The sequence below is a fragment of the Perca fluviatilis genome, chromosome 16, assembly GCF_010015445.1.
Source record: "Perca fluviatilis chromosome 16, GENO_Pfluv_1.0, whole genome shotgun sequence".
Lineage (NCBI taxonomy): Eukaryota > Metazoa > Chordata > Actinopteri > Perciformes > Percidae > Perca > Perca fluviatilis.
This window is the reverse complement of record NC_053127.1, coordinates 7,266,290-7,283,937: the sequence shown is the minus strand read 5'-3', so window position 1 is coordinate 7,283,937 and position 17,648 is coordinate 7,266,290. Positions and strand designations below refer to the sequence as shown.

The window sequence follows — 17,648 nt, the reverse complement described above, 5'->3', positions numbered from 1 at the left end:
GCTTTCATCGTAAAAAAAAGGCAAAGTCAACCGTGGGAAACAAACCACCGAACGCGTTTCTTTTTCCATCTACGGCTGCAGACGTTAGTCGGAAGAGGCCGACTAGAACACACTTTTTCCGATAGAAAATGGCTCGAGGGAGTTTAACGTGGCTTGGATTTAGCAAAAATAACATGCCACGAACTGTAGCTGCTGCACTAGATGAGATAATGAGATGAAAATGTAAAAAGAATTGAGCTGCGGGTCGATTTGAAAGGTGTGTGCTGCTGAATTTTCTGCCTGTGCCCCAAACATTTTCAGTTAGGGGCTACAGTGCTCCTGGTAAAACTACTTAGTCTGGAGCCCTGTCAGTTCCACATGCTCCATCTCGCTCGGTTTCCTCAGTTAGAAGTCAAATCAGGACTGTGTTTCATCATTGTCAAAGCTCGCCAGGGTTTGCATTTTTTTTTTCGGTGAACTTTTGAGTGTGAAGCGTTGCAGACGCAGCAGGGAGTGCAGAGGTGCTGCTGGCAATCTGCAAGGTCACTGACAAAAAAACCCAAAAGCAAACTCATACAGCAAGTGGAAAAGAAGCCAAAGAGACACACGTGGTTCAGGGGAAGCCCTCGTAGGTCACCTTCCCCGCTCGCTGTGCTCTGGGCCACCAGTTTCACTTTTCAAACTTCAGAGAAAGTCCTGTGAAAAAAAAAAAAAAAAAAAAAAAAGATGCCGTCGTCTCATTTCTGCCAGTACTGCACAATCAGTGCAACATCTGTAAATCGCCCCTCAGCTTCCAAACTTCGGCACTGATGATCTCATATCTTGGTCTCTTTGTGTTCCGCTCTGAAGGAGTCCCTGATGGCCAAGAGACCGGAGGCCAGAAGGTGTCCGCTCACTTTGCTGTGCCACTCCTGCGACCGGCCCCTGGACGGTGGCAGAAAGAGAACAAGATCATTAAGCAAAGAAAAGGTATAAGATAAAACAGAGTTACCGCGGGGTCTTAAAAAGTCTCAAATTTCACAATCTAAATTTTAGGCCTTAAAAAGTCTGGTAACCCTTTACTTGAAGGTATCTACATAAGAGTGACATGACAGTATCATGAACACATGACACAGTCATGACACATGAACTCTAACCCTAACCATAACTTGTCATGACAAAAACCGAATGACACAAGTCATAAACATTTATGACTTGTTTATGATGATTATGACACGTTCATGACAGTGTCATGTCACTCTTATGTAGATACCTTCAAGTAAAGTGTCACCAAAAGTCTTAAATTTTCTAGGACTTGTAACGTAAGGACGTGTTCTAGGAAAAGCAATTTTAAACATGATGTCATGATAACGGTCTTAAATTTCATACGTGCGTGTTTGTCGTCTTTTTCGACACTTTTGTGGCTTTCCCCGATGTTTTTGTCACTTTTCGAAATGTCTGTCGACTTTTTCTGAGCCTTTACATTTATCACTTTTCGTTGACATTTTTGTCACTGTTTTTGACATTTGTCACTTTTTTCAAAGTTCTTTATCAATTGTTTTTTCTTCAAAGGCTATAAAATTTACTTAAAGGTCCCATGGCATGACAATTTCACTTTATGAGGTTTTTTAACATTAATATGAGTTCCCCCAGCCTGCCTCTGGCCCCCCAGTGGCTAGAAATGGTGATAGGTGTAAACCGAGCCCTGGGTATCCTGCTCTGCCTTTGAGAAAATGAAAGCTCAGATGGGCCGATCTGGAATCTTCTCCTTATGAGGTCATAAGGAGCAAGGTTACCTCCCCTTTCTCTGCTTTGCCCACCCAGAGAATTTGGCCCACCAATGAGAGAGAGACATCATGGCTTTCAAACGAGCAAAGTGGCAGTTGGTCAAGGCCACACCCCCACCCTCCACCTTGCCCCCCCCTCTCTCCTCCTCAATAGCTACAGACACAGAAATGGCACATCCTAAGGAAAGCTCATTGTGGGACTGGCTCTAGTGGCTGTAATTCTGCACCAAGGCTGAATTTCGGGAAAGAGACTTCAGATACAGTATTAGGGGACCACTAAGGTCTATATAAAAGAGACTTCAGATACAGTATTAGGGGACCACTAAGGTCTATATAAAAGAGACTTCAGATACAGTATTAGGGGGCCACTAAGGTCTATATAAAAGAGACTTCAGATACAGTATTAGGGGACCACTAAGGTCTATATAAAAGAGACTTCAGATACAGTATTAGGGGACCACTAAGGTCTATATAAAAGAGACTTCAGATACAGTATTAGGGGACCACTAAGGTCTATATAAAAGAGACTTCAGATACAGTATTAGGGGACCACTAAGGCCTATATAAAAGAGACTTCAGATACAGTATAAGGGGACCACTAAGGTCTATATAAAAGCATCCAAAGAGCACCATGTCATGGGACCTTTTAACACCCAAATTCAATGAACGTAGGGAGCTGATTATTTATTTAACTTGTTAAGAGTGTTGTGGTGAACCATCCACGTTATATTTTTGGACAATTTGTTTGAAAGAAAACCCAAATTTCTGATACAGAAACATTTTGAAAATGAGGAGAACAGGAGAGTTAAAAAGTGTTACATTTGACTTGGTGTGACTGCAGAAACCCTTTAAAATAGATTTTGTATTAATCCCACACTGGGGAAATTCCCTTGTTACAAAAAACACACAGCAAACTTTCAGCTTTAGTTGTGACCGCCACAAATGACATAATTTTATATGTATAAGATGCTCATGAAAGACTGACGAAAAAGAAAGCCGATGCTGAATATTTAATATTCTATAATAATGATGTATATTTAAATCTAAACTTTACGAGAAAAACACCCATATGCTCTTTGTCCACAGTTTGTTTTCCATACAGTAATTGCAGCATTGTGTAGCTTGTAAAAGACATTCAGCGCCATTAAGTGGAAATCCGCATGCCTACTATCTTTAAGATTAAAGATGATAATCATGGTTAAAGGCTTTATGGGATACATCTTCATCGCCCAGTCATGAATAAACATGTTCCGTATACATTTTTACAACACTGCAGGGAAAGAAGTACAAACTTTAGAGTGCTACATAGTCATCACATTTTTCTGTACTGCACCAGTCGGCAATAAAAGTCCTCCGTACCGGATGTTTTCTGCTATCAGTTTAAATGATATCTTCAAATGCTCCTTCAATGATGTCAGAGAGAGCTGAAAGGAAATATTGTCATACACAAGTCTTTCAACTTGCATTCAGCCAAACTGTTTTCTTCTTTTTTATTTTCAGCTGACTTATAAGAGAACAAATATTTCACTCAATAGTTCCTCTTAGAGATCTGCACCTTTTTCACACGAGACATTTTGACTCATGATAGCGGGAAAAATGAAGGCTTAAATATAAATGACTATTAGGGCTGCGATAAACGGATATTGAAATGTGCTCAGCTCTGCTTTTCTGCTGCCTTCAGTATTCTGCTAAAATACAACATATTTCTTGTTAAATAAAAAAAATTTAAAATTAAAATCGTGGAGGAAATTATTTCCAACATTCTTTTATTGAACAAATTGAACATTGAACTGAACATGAAAGGCAGTATTAGAGATAAAGGATGATAGTTACATTTTAAAGTGCAGTCTTCTACTGATTGTTAGTAGATACAACTAGTATACACTATAACTAGTGTCACTTGCACATCATAAATATTACTAAATAAACCTGCTCTTATTGTTTAATGTCTGTAACCCTTGTGTTGTCCTCGGGTCAAATTTGACCCGTTTACAAAGTTTTTAATATCAGAAATATGGGTTTCTTACAGCAAAATTAGTCCCAAAATAACTTGGATGAATGCATGTACGTTGTATGGAACCCATATATTGATTTTTGGGTGTTTCATTCAATTTTATAGCATTTGAAAAACGTTTAAATGTCACCTGACTAAACGTTGACATTCTGCGATTCCCTCAACATCCTCTGATCTTAACTATTGCTCAAGATAATTCATCCAAAAAAAGTTAAAGTTATAATGTCATTTAAATTAGGTTTATTGACCATGAATTTATAAAAAGCGTTGGAAAAAGTGACAAAAACATTTTAAAAAGCAACAAAAGAATCAAAAAAAGCGACAAACGCATCGGAAAAAGCGGCAAAAGAAAAGTAAATTTTCAATTTTGACCCAGAAGGAAGACGGGAAGAGAACACAAGGGTTAATGGTTGGAGTTACAGCCGCGCTCATATTATTAGCAGTTTCACCTGTGCTATCACTGATGTTAGATCTGGGTGTTTGTTGTTATCCTGAGGCAACATGTCCGGCTGACTTCCACTGCTGCTTTACTCATTCTGTCTCAGTTCAAAGTTTTGGGTAACACATGTAAAATATGATCTAAATTATGATTGTTTCCACCTTTTTAATGCGTCTCTGGATTTTAGTTTTCACTAGGGCTGCACGATGTGAGGAAAATCTCTAATTGCGATTACTTCGACTGGTATTGTGATTGCGATATGATTCACGATACTGGAGGGAATGATCGTTTTTGCAGCGTTATTCTCATTTTCATTGAAAAATATAAAAATCAAAACAATTAAAATGATTTATAGTGCGATTTCTGTTTTCTTTAGTCTGTGGGATACGATTTGTAGGCCGGGACGTCTCTGCAGCACCACAACACTTCATTCAGAACGGTTTGACACAAATATTGCCCCTCCCACCTGCGATTTGATAGCACATGTTTTTCCTCCGTCTCCCTCTCTCTAACCCACTGAGGCCGTAACGTGTTTGATTTCCTCCGGAGGCGATAGGATCCGTTTCACAGCAAACAAAGCCCTCGTTGACCTTCGATGCCGTGGATCTGTTGTCTCGCCTTGAAAGTTAACAAGCGCTTTAAATTATTGTCAAAGCTAGTGAGCCTGAGACGGCCTGGCACGCTGCAGACATTTGAGCCTGAGCTCCGTCATGAGAGGAAATGAAAGGCGAGAGGAAGTGACAGACAAAGGGGGAAAGAGTGAAGGCATTCATCCCTCTGGGTGTTTTCACTTCTTCCCCTTACGTGATCACTCTTCATAACAGGAGCACTGGCAGGCCCGAGTTACTCAGACGCCTGCTGGTTGCATGTAAATTATCCTGGAATGGAAGCTTATTTCCCCTCCGCACGCACTCTCCGTTGCTCTAAATCAGAGATCCTCAACAGGAGGTCCTCAGAGTTACTGCAGGGCTGTTCATTTTTCTAAAGTATTTTCCAAAAATTAAAATGTCTCAACATAAATCTAACATATTATTAGCAACTATAAATGAGCCTATTTTTGAAAAAACAAACTGCTGACAGGCTTACTGGCCTATAGGTAAGGAAGTCATAGACAGATACAGTTATTCTTAAAGGGTAACTACCATTTTCTTCAACCTGGACCCTATTTTCCTGTGTTTTTGTGTCTAAGTGACTCAATCTTTGACATTGGTCCAGTATTAAGCGAGATCACTGCAGTCGGCAGCAGAGAAACAAGCTACAATGTAAGTTAATAGAGCAATTGTCCAGCTTGTATTTACCTTCACAAAAGTGCTTGTTTTGCAGCTGACAGACTCAGATTAATATTCTAAGTGTCTGACAACATTATGGAAAGGATTTCTAAGGAGATAGACCTTTAAAACCTCTTTGAGACCTTTCTGTTTAACCAGAAATGGCTCTCGATTACTTTTGTGAAGGTAAATACAAGCTGGACAATTGCTCTATTAACTTCCATTGTAGCTCGTTTCTCCGCTGCCGACTGCAGCGATCTCGCTTAATACTGGACCAATGTCAAAGACTGGTGTTCCCATCAGTCACTTGGACACAAAAACATAGGAAAATAGTTAAAAAACAACAATAACAGAAGTTACCCTTTAAGGACACACACAGCTTGACAATGCCAAGCCTCCTACTCACCAACACCAGATCGATCACACACAAAATGGATGATCTACAAATACACACGGAACTGCCGCGTGATGATTATCACAGAAACCTGGCTGAACACACTTATCACGGACAGCAGCTAGCAGGGCGAGCTACCCACCGGCAGGTCCGAGACAGGGTAGGCAAGGTGAATTTAAACAATGTCTTGAGTTGAAAACGCATCTTGTTGTCACGTAAGGGCCATATTCATCTTGCACAGACATTTTAATTGCATTTTGTGTCTGTTAAGAGGCACAAAGGCACTCTAAAACCTGCCCCGACAACTGCTGTTTTAGCTGAGTGGAAGCTCGTCCGATTCAGTTCGGGTTTATTTCAATTGAAAGTACTCGCATATTTATAGCGATCAAGATTAGCGTAAAAATTGGCCGGAATTCTCCTTTAACATTAAAAAACGATTTATAAAATCATGCAAACAATTATTATTTTAATAGTTTAGTATTCCATGCATTAAAATATATGTATTTAGGCTTTAGGCCGTCCACACGTTATTGGAAGCTCAGTTTATTATGCAACTTCATTTTATACAATATACGTAGTAGGGGTCCCCTGCTCCGTCTCTCTTTCAGTCAAGGGGTCCTTGGCTTAAAAGAAGAATAACCAAAATGCCAAAAACATCGACAATTTCTCAGTCCCTCCCCCCCTTTCCGCTAAAGCCCAAAACGGTCTCCTAAGCCCCTCCCCCCACAAGGGAGAATGAATGCGTGTGCATGAGCAGTGATTGGCATGCTGTTAGACCCCCCTTGGCCCTGATTGGTGCATCTGAACAGGGAGCGGTGGATTTTTGCAAATCACACTACAGGCTGTAGGTGGTGCCAGAGGAGCTGGATTTCTTTTTTTAAATGACCTGCTTCATGTAGTTCTACTGGAACATAGGGTCAGTTTCAGCAAATATGACAGAAAGTTACTTTTATAAGACTACTGCACCTTTAAGAGACAATCAGTGTGTGTTTTAGGCAGGTTTCCATCCCTCTGGCTCCCTGTGTTCTCACACATATTGAATCTGTGCAGAGGAAACACTGTGCGTGCTCATAACTGAATTGAACAGATCTGCAGTAGCTTTCTCCTGCAGCCTGGGCTGTTGGGAGGGGGGGGCAGGACTATAGTGCAGTTTAATGACAGAGATGCTATGAGCCCGGCTGCCACCTATTTTGTGTCGCACGGAGCTTCATTTCATTTAATCAACCGAGACGAATAGAGCCGCAGGACTCCGCCGAGAGTCAAATTGATCATGTAAGCAGCAGAAAATCTGCCCCAACTTAGTTTCAAAGGGCATGAATCATGAGAAGGAGGGCCGCTCACCTACGGGGAGGTTGTGGCTGTGCCTCAGATAGATGCTGGCAGAGGTCAAAAACACACAACAGGCTCCATTAAGACGGATGACATGGACTAAGTGCTCTCTCCAGATATTTCTTTTAATAGGCTTCTCCCAGCCTTAAATCCTCTCCGCCTCTGTGTCGTTCCTGCAGCTCCCTTTGCCCTTGGTTCCACTTCTGTCTTGTCTTCATTACTTAAAGGACCATTCTGCCATTTTTATGTGACCAGATTATTATATCGACACATGATTTAAATCTGCCATGAGTCACAAATTACTATGATACTATAACTATAACTAACTATGATAAACAATTGATGCAATGTTGGTAAATCAAAATTACGCCTGTGATTTTGATTTACTGATTAGTAATTGTGAGTAGAGATGATCCGATACCATTTTTTGCTTCCCGATACCGATTCTGATACCTGAACTTGCGTATCGGCCGATACCGAGTACCGATCCGATACCAGTGTGTCATATATTTTATTATGTTTTAACAGCTGTATACTACTATCCCTGTATGGATGTGATATGATTTCTATCTCTGTTGTCGGTCTGGCTCAGGTTAAACTCCTTGTAAAACATGAACAAACACAAACAATGAACGCCACAGAACTTTCTTTTATTCTCCAGTTTGACAGTCAGTTGTAACAGAAAAAGAACATAAATAAACTACTTTAACGTAGATTTTCTTTAGGGCTTTATTACGTGGTATCGGATCGGTGCATAAACTCCAGTACTTCCCGATACCGATACCAGCGTTTTAGGCAGTATCGCAGCCAATACCGATACTGGTATCGGTATCAGAACATCTCTAATTGTGAGTGACTCAAAGTTTTGACTGCCTAGGTCAGAAACATAGCTTATCATTCGGATTTATTCAAAATTGTAAGCCACACAATCGCAAGTATGTTTTTTTTTCAGAACTACAACCTCTTAAACAGACAACATAATATATTTTCATTTTAAAACTCTTTTTGCAAATCTCACTACAGGCTGTAGGTGGTGCCAGAGGAGCTGGATTTTTTTTAATGACCTGCTTCATGTAGTTCTACTGGAACATAGGGTCAGTTTCAGCAAAAATGACAGAAAGGTAGTTTTATAAGTCTTACCTACTGCACCTTTATGTACAGGAAATGTTAAGAGAAGGCCTTTAAACACATTTTCATGCAAAGTTAGTGTTATTCATAAAAACAAAATCCATATGATGAATGGTTTAAGGGTATTTTCAACCAACTTAGACGTCTTCTTTTATTTATTTTTTTTTACATGGATTTATGAAACTATTTGCATGGCCTAGCATCAGCAAGGTAAAGGTGAGTCTCTCATTGTCGACTGTCTATGAAAGCAAAACTAATACCTGCCAGCTGTATCTATCCTGCAGTTATCCTTCACACATACTGCCACATCTACTGCAGCCTCATCCTCTACTGTTTCTCTTCCTTCCCTGATAATTAAATAACACGGCTTCCTCTGTCTGCATCCTGGCAGTTATTCAATATACCTTCAAATTACCTTCCCCTCCCGCCCTCAATAACACATCACCAAAGAATTCACTCTTTCTTCTTCCTTTCCTTTCTGTGTATGCATCCTTACCTGGTGTCTGTTCGACAGAGGTGCGTGAGTCGGGTCTTCCTGGCTCCGGTGGGCTCCAGCAGGTAGAGGCAGGAGTAGACGTGGGCCCTAACCCCCTCAGACAGCACCTCAGGGTGCTCAGTGGACACAGAGGACAGGTACAGAGGGCCGGTGGACGGGTCTGCCTGCCAGGTCCTGAGACGAGAAGAGATTATCGGGACACATTAATGCGACTGCTGCCAATAATCTGATCACAACCACACACTAGCAGCTGATCATTAGGGCTGGCTAGCGTTTAAAAAAATTCGGTACCGATACTTCGATACCGGTTCCCTAAACGATACTTTTTTCAATACCAATTTAAAAAAAGAATAGAAATTACAACATTACACATGACGGCACAAATCTTTTTATTAATGTTTCCTACTACGTGCCCCGTTTTCCTGTGTGTCTCTACGATGTGTAACGTCAGACAGCCAATCACCAACATTATTAGATCTTGGTAGAAGCATGCTGCATGCTTATTGGCTCACTGACGCTGATGAGCTTTTCTCCTTAGGTATTGAATGATGAGGCAATTTTCGATACTTTAGAGGTGAGTCCGACGGTCCCTAAAAAGTATTGAATTCGCTACCCAGCCCTAGTGATTACACTTATGCAATCCTAACCTATCCCTCTGTATTTTGTTAAACGAAAATACTGACACCTGCATTGACACACAACATAAAGAGACAATCTGCCATTTGTTTTGGTAAAATATCAGGTCAGAACAGTTTCCAAAGTAGTTTTTAAAGATTTATTCAAAATGTGTTTATTAGGATAAACCCCTTGAGATGTATCATGTCGTTTTCGAGGGGGTTAAAGAGACGGACTAACGCATTGTTGGTTTAGGTCTTTTATCTGGTATTTGACAACAATTAGAAGATGTCGTCGTGATTTGCTTGTTTGAACGTGTTATGCAGAAGCGCTGATGTGAATGTCTTGGTCGGGGAACTCAAAGTTCATGTACGCCGTCGTACAGAGAGGAAATGGGACAAAAGGTACACCTTGTGATGTGATCCAGCTGCAGACACAGATACTGTCATGTCTCATCTGACTTTAGGGTCGGATTAAAATTCCATCAACCCCATTCAATCCACACACACACACACACACACACACACACACACACACACACACACACACACACACACACACACACACACACACACACACACACACACACACACACACACACACACACACACACACACACACACACACACACACACACAAAAAATAACCAGAATGCTGTCTACAACTTTACAGTTTTTTTTAATCGCTTTTGTACTATTATAGCAAATTTGTAGTACAATTTCACAACTCCTAAGGGGCTTTCACACTGACCTTGTTTGGCCAGGACCTTGGGACTTTTCAGTTTGATCCGAACCAAAATAACAGGTGTGAAACCTCCCCTGGACCATGGTCTGGACTAAACGGCCGAAATTTGGTCCGACCAAAAAGAGCATAGTCTCTGTCTGGATCAAACTGAACCATGGTCCGGTTCGTTTCTAGTGTGAAAGCATTTTTTGGATGGTTCGAACACCAAATATAGGAAGCTCTGGCAGGCTATCATCATGTTATAAGACCGGGGAAGCTCCTTTAAGGAACAGCTCAGTGCTTAGGCAAAATATTGTCAAAAAAGGATCTGGAAATGATAATTCACGCTTTCATATCAACAAGACTTGACTACTGCAATTCTGTTTTTACTTGTTTGAATAAGTCTGCCCTGAACAAATTGCAAATTGTTCAAAATTCTGCTGCTACGCTTTTAACAGGTGCTCCTCGAAGGTCTCATATCGCTCCAGTCTTGTCGGCTCTCCATTGGCTCCCTGTGAAATTCAGAATTGATTTTAAGATTTTAGTACTGACTTTCAGAGCCTTAAACGGTCAGGCCCCACAGTACATTCTGGACCTTTTGAAGCCATATTCCTCTGGCCGAACCCTTCGGTCCGCTGGCCAGAATCTGCTTTTAGTCCCAAAGACTCGTTATAAGACTCGAGGGGACCTGTCTTTTGAGTCTGTTGCTCCCAGACTGTGGAACGCCTTGCCTCTGTCCATGCGTCTGGCAGACTCTGTTGTCTCTTTTAAAAAGAATCTGAAAACATGTTTATTTAGGAAAGCTTTTGGTTGATGGGTTTTCACTAGTGTCACTTTAATTTTACATATGTATATACATTTTATATTGTTTGTGTTACCTATTCTTTTGTACAGCACTTTGTGATTTTATCTGTGAAAAGCGCTTTATAAATAAATTTTACTTACTTACTTACTTACTTAGTGTGTACAGAAGAGAGAGTGACGGTGTCAGCGCTCAGAGCAGACAGCTGTCGGCTATCAGAGCAGAGAATAAATCAGCAGTTTACTTGTTAAGTGGTAGTAAATGTACAGTGTAGGTTTCCGTTTAGTCTCTGAATAAATGCTGCAGAAAGAAAGTTCCCGTGTCTTGCTTCTCAACAAAACAAAAAGAGCCACAGCAGCACGGAAAATTAGGACCTATGTTCCCACAGCCCAATGTTCCCACAGCCCTATGTTTCCACATTTCTAAGATTTTTCTTAAAATTAGGCCCTATGTTAGTGTTAGGGTACATTCCATCTGTAGTCCATTGCTACTTGATAATAGGTTGGATGTAATTGGCTTCCAAATTGGGAGAAAGGGAGATAAAAACTCATACAAATTTATGAAAAAGGAAATATGGGAACATAGGGCCTAATTTTCAGTGGAGAAATTTTTTTTAGAAATGTGGGAACATAGGGCTGTGGGAACATAGGCACGCTCCCACGGAGAGAGCAGCTGGAAAAACTCTGACATAGAGAGAGGATACGAGAGGACGGGGAAGCCCGTCTACAAACCAATCAATCACAACTGTTGGGAGACGCAGTTTCATCACGTATAGATCTTTAGTGCGCTTGCATAACTGCAATGTGAAACCAAAACTAACCGGATCAAATGCAAAAACATGAACCTTGGTCCGGACTTTCAGTGTGTGAAAGCCCCCTTCGTACACTAAACTCCAAACTCATCACACTTGTAACGCAGCCAGTCTTTCATTCACAACTTTTCATTGTGCATTCATTTGGATTGTAAACATCTCTCACCACACAACCATTGATTGAAAATATAATTTTTTTGTGAAATGTCATGAGAACATATGGTTTAATCGCCAAAACACAACATGATGATACCTTTCCAGTTTAGTTGTTTTAACTACCGGTGAACCCAGTAACAAACAATGCGAGATACATGTTTCAAATCACCGTTAGAAGTGCTGAAAGTAATATGCTACAGTAGTGTAAAAGACAGATTACAGTTTTCCCATTAGGTAATGCACTCTCCATGAATAGGGTGACCAATTGTGGTTATTAGCAATAACGAGTATTCATTATGTGTGGTTACAAGTAATTTAGATGTTCATACATACATTTTATACAGCCGACAAACCAATTTAAAACCTATAGGTTTACCAAACGGCTCCAATTACTTCATATGAAAAGTATTGTCTTTGACTTAGTCAATTGAACATGTGATTACATGAAAACAACCAGCCATTTTGATGATCTGCTTTGAGTTTTGTACTAAGAGTTGTGAGGTTTTACCATCTACTTAGGATAATAGTACCAAAGCAATAAAATAAAAAACTGTAAATCAAACTAACACTTTGAGAGTACTTTGTCTCCGTCCTCTGTGCTCTATAGAGCTCAGCAGGTTAAGGCCCAGATGCCCGTGAAGCCCTGGGCTCGCCTTGCCTCATTACCTGAGCAGCAGATGCTCCTGCGGGGGCCAGAAGCCCAGGCCGTGGCCCTGGAGGAGGTAGCGGTAGACTTCCGTGTCCTTGGACAAGGTCTGGATGACAGCGGCGTGGTGCAGGTTTCCCTCCCACATTTCCTGCTCTCGCAGCAGCCGGCGTAGCAGCTCCTTCTGGGGGGCGTCCACCTCGGTAGAGCCGCGCCACATCCACAGCGGGCAACCGTCGTCCATCTGCAGAATAATGGAGAACCAGAGTTAGAACTTAATGGAGCCAGCAGTTTACTAATAAAGATCATCGCTTTGATTGAAACAAATTTTTAAGGTACTTTTTTTTCAACATATACAGTATCTATTTTGCCCATTTGGCGTCTGTTTTTTAAGCTGCCAGCGTCTGTTCTACATTATAATCCTAAGGAGTAAACCGTGTTTTCAACAAAGTCCTGAGCGCTTTTTTAAACGCCACCGTCAACTTCTTTTTTGCAGCTCAGGGCGTCTTTTTGAAGTTGAAAAAAGTTCAACTTTTCTGAAGAAGAAAACGCCTCACTCTGTTTTTTTTGACAGCCGACCAATGACAAGCGGAGTAGCCAGACCTGTCGTTTCCATTACAACAAGAGAAAATGGAGTCGGAGCACAGCGAGTTATATGACCGGGTGCTCCCTGTACAGGGAACTCACTTTGTTCACTCTTATTAATATTTGATTTGATACTATAAATGTAATAGTTTGATCTAACGTTAGCACCGCTCCACACAGCGCTCTAGCTAGGGTACTGTAGCAGTAGCTGTTGTTATAGCAACAAAAGTTGCTCTCAGCTGCTTTTTGGAATAAAAAAGTGCTGTAGTCAACTTTTTCTTGTAAAAGAAGACACCAAGTGTGAACATGGCCTTAGGGAAATTAGTTTTGGACTCCAAGCTGCACACATAAATAATGCCTTGACAGTAAGGCTGCATGATTATTATTATTATTTGCATATAAACAGATATTAAAGTGTACTCAGTTCTGCATTTCTGCTGCTTTGAGTATTCTGCTAAAATACAACTAATCGCCTGTTGAATTTAAAACAAATGAAAAGGATAATTTCCAACATTCTTTTATTGAACATTAAATTGAATATAAAAGGCACCATTAAAAAAAGAATGTAAAAACATATTGCATGTAACATGACTTATATTTTCCCCTCACATACTGTATATTTGTTCATCTTTTGTTCATCTTAACAGGACATTCAAAAATCCAAACTTTTCCATTCACTACTACTTCACAGCCTGGTTTATATTAGTATGTATACAGTAGGGAAATCTCCTCTGTAGGTCTAACTCCTCCCTCCCTCCATTTACCTTCTTGAAGGCCAGCTCCACGTGCTCTGGCGCCGCGTGGCTCTCCCAGCATCGGCTCTTCTCTCTGGCCTCCGCCAGGAGGTGCTGGGTGCTCAGCTGCAGCTTGCTCCTCCTCTCCTCCTGCTCCTCCTGACCTCCGCTCTGACCGGGGGACACCGGGCCGCCTCCTTCCTCACCTGAACGCTGACCGGGCCAAAAATCTGGAAGCTACACAGAAGATTTTATTTGTTGACATTATTTTGTTAATTCTGTCTCTTCTCGTCAAGTTTCATGCTGGAGTCCCACTCCTTAAGATGTACAATGGTCATAGTATAGTATGTTGAAAAAAGTCATTGTATAATGTCTTATAAAAAGTCATAGTATAGTATGTAGAAAAAAAGTCATAGTATACTGGGTCGAAAAAGGTATGAAAAAGTAATAGTATAGTATGCCAAAAGAAACGTATAGTATAATATGTCGAAAAAAGATATGAAAAAGTCATAGTATAGTATGTTGGAAAAAGTCATATTATAGTATACATTAAAGTCATAAAAAGTCAAAACAAAGTCATAGTAATGTATGTCGAAAAAAGTTTTTAAAAAAGTCATAGTACAGTGTCAAAAAAATGATGGTCATACTATAGTATTTCTTTTTAAATGTCATAAAAAGTCATAGTACAGTATGTCGAAAAAAAGTCATAGTATAGTATGTCAAAAAAAGTCATAGTATAATAGTTTGTCGAAAAAAGTCATAGTATAGTATGTCAAAAAAAGTCATAAAGTCATAGTATAGTATGTCAAAAAAAGTCGTAAAAAAATCATTCAATAGTATGTCGCAAAAAGTCATAGTATTGTATGGGTGAAAAAGTCATAGTATAATATGTCAAAAAAAGTCAGATTATAGGATGTCGAAAAAAATCGTATGTATGACGCCAGTGAGTTTTTCCAGTGAGAAACATGTCTTCACTTAGAGACTGTTTTTACAGAGGTGTACAGAGAACTGGAAGTCTCTGTTATAGTCTCTGTAATCACCTGAAAATCAATATCAGCAAAACCAACAAGCTTGTGGAGGACTACCAGAGGAACAGGAGGCCTCCTGTCCTGGTTTTCAACCAGACAGAGGAGGTGAAGAGGTTAATACGAGAACCCTGGGGTCCAATTTTGCCCAATAATGGGAGATGATCCTCACCTGAGTCAAGGGTCTAAAGATGTTGTTTTCTGAACAGAATGTGAAGCCCCCTGGGGCATATTTTTGATAGAGGAATATATAAATAAAATAGATTGAATTGACTTTGTAAAGCTTTGTTGATACTGTTCTGCTGTTATGTCTATGAGTGTCTAAGTTCATTGAGAGAAACAAAAAAACTGTCAAATTCTGTGTTTTTGTCACATGCTATGCCAATAAAGTTGATTCTGTTAGAACACAAAGTTGTTGCCATGACAGCTGTATAGTATAGTGTGTCGAAAAAAAGTATTAAAAAGTCATGGTATTGTATATCGGAAAAAAGTAATGTATATTTTCAATCTTACGATTACAATATTGTTATTAATATTTCACCATTGCACAGAAATGCCTTGCACTATATTGATATTCAAATCTTAAATCTCAGACCATACTGATATTGCACTATTCCGTCCCTCTCTTCAATTGTTATTGTATATTTTTAAATACAAATTTCTAAATTCTATTGTATTGTTATACTGTATACTTATCAGTATTTTTTATATTTCTCACTGTCCTCTCTGTTTTTATTCTTATATGTTAAGTGAGTGTTGTACTTTAAGAGAAAAGATTAACCGGAGTCATTCCTTGTTTGTTTGCGAAAACCTGGCCAATAAAGCTGATTCTTATTCTGATTCTGGTATAGTATGTTGAAAAAAGTCATAGTATAGTATTTTGAAAAAAAAGTCATAGTATAGTATGTCAAAAATGCTCATGAAAAAGTCATAGTATAGTATGTTGAAAAAGTCATAAAACAGTCATAGTATATGTCGAGAAAAAGTCATAATACAGTATGTCAAAAAAAGGTATTAAAAAGTCAGTGTAGTATGTCGAAAACAGGTATTAAAGTCATAGTATAGTAGGTCGAAAAAAGTCATAGTGTAGTATGTTGAAAAAAGTCATAAAAAAGTTATAGTATAGTGTGTTAAAAAAAAGTCATAGTAGAGTATGTCGAAGAAAGTCAGTATAGTATGTCAAAAAAAGTCATAAAAATGTCATACTATATGTCGAAAAAAGTCAAAGTATAGTATGTTAAAAAAAGTCATAAAAAAGTCATAGTATAGTGTGTTAAAAAAAGTCATAGTATAGTATGTCGAAAAAAAGGTATTAAAAAGTCATAGTGTAGTATGTCGAAATAATTCATAGTATAGTATGTCGAAAAAAGTCATGAAACAGTCATAGTATAGTATATCGAAAAAATATATTAAAAAGTCATAGTGTAGTATGTAGAAAAAACATATTAAAAAGTCATTGTATAGTATGTTGAAAACAGGTATTAAAGTCATAGTATAGTAGGTCGAAAAATGTCATAAAAAAGTCATAGTATAGTATGTAGAAAAGAATTCATGACAGTATAGTATGTTGAAAGAAGTTATAGTATAGTATGTCGAAAAAAATCATAGTAGAGTATGTCGAAAAAAGTCATACAAAGTCATAGTACAGTATGTCGATGAAAGTCAAAAAAGTCATAGTATAGTATGTCGAAAAAAAGTATTTAAAAGTCATAGTATAGTATGTCGAAAAAAAAGTCAGTATACAATGTTGAAAAAGTCATAGTATATTATGTCGAAAAAGGTCATAAAAAAGTCATAGTATAGTATGTCAAAAAATAGTCATACAAAGTCATAGTATAGTATATGTCATGTCATAATAATAATCATATTACAGTATGTCGAAAAAAGGTATTAAAAAGTCATAGTATAGTATGTCGAAAAAAGTCATACAAAGTTATAATACAGTATGTTGAAAGAAGTCATAAAAAAGTCATGAAAAAGTCATAGTATAGTATGTCGAAAAAAGTCATGAAAAGTCATAATATAGTATGTCGAAAAAAAAGTCATAGTATACAATGTTGAAAAAGTCATAGTATAGTATGTCGAAAAAATTTATTAAAGTCATAGTATAGTATGTTGAAAAAAAACATAGTATAGTATGTCGAAAAAAGTCATGAAATAGTCATAGTACAGTATGTCGAAAAAAGTCCTAGTATAGTATGTCGAAAAAAGTCATAAAAAGTCGTAGTATAGTAAGTCGAAAAAAATTCATGAAATAGACATAGTATAGTATGTCGAAAAAAGGTATTAAAGTCATAGTATAGTAGGTTGAAAAAAGTCATAGCATAGTATGTCGAAAAAAATCATAGTAGAGTATGTCGATGAAAATCAAAAAAGTCATAGTATAGTATGTCGAAAAAAGTCATGAAATAGTCATAGTATAGTATGTCAAAAAAAGTCATGAAATAGTCATAGTATAGTATGTCGAGAAAGTCATAAAAAGTCATAGTATAGTATGTTGAAAAAAGTCATAAAAAGTCGTAGTATAGTAAGTCGAAAAAAACCATAGTATAGTATGTTGAAAAAATTCATGAAATAGACATAGTATAGTATGTCGAAAAAAGTTATTAAAGTCATAGTATAGTATGTTGAAAAAAGTCATAGTAGATATGTCGATGAAAGTCAAAAAATTCATAGTATAGTATGTCGAAAAAAGTCATGAAATAGTCATAGTATAGTATGTTAAAAAAAAGTCATAA

At 38.5% G+C, this 17,648-nt stretch overlaps 1 protein-coding gene across 5 annotated transcripts in view; it reads right to left on the bottom strand.

Annotated features, from left to right (window-relative positions):
- Positions 1–415: 415 nt before the first annotated feature.
- si:dkeyp-23e4.3 (rho GTPase-activating protein 7) overlaps positions 416–17,648 on the bottom strand; it is a 159,951-nt gene continuing 142,718 nt past the window's right edge. For all 5 annotated transcript variants that reach the window (XM_039777632.1, XM_039777633.1, XM_039777634.1 and 2 more), the window contains 4 exons: positions 13,916–14,122; positions 12,587–12,810; positions 8,814–8,987; positions 416–903 (listed from right to left, as the gene is read on the bottom strand). In XM_039777632.1, coding sequence (XP_039633566.1) covers positions 795–903; positions 8,814–8,987; positions 12,587–12,810; positions 13,916–14,122 — 714 coding nt within the window. In that variant the 3' untranslated portion in view covers positions 416–794. The remainder of the gene's footprint in view (positions 904–8,813; positions 8,988–12,586; positions 12,811–13,915; positions 14,123–17,648) is intronic.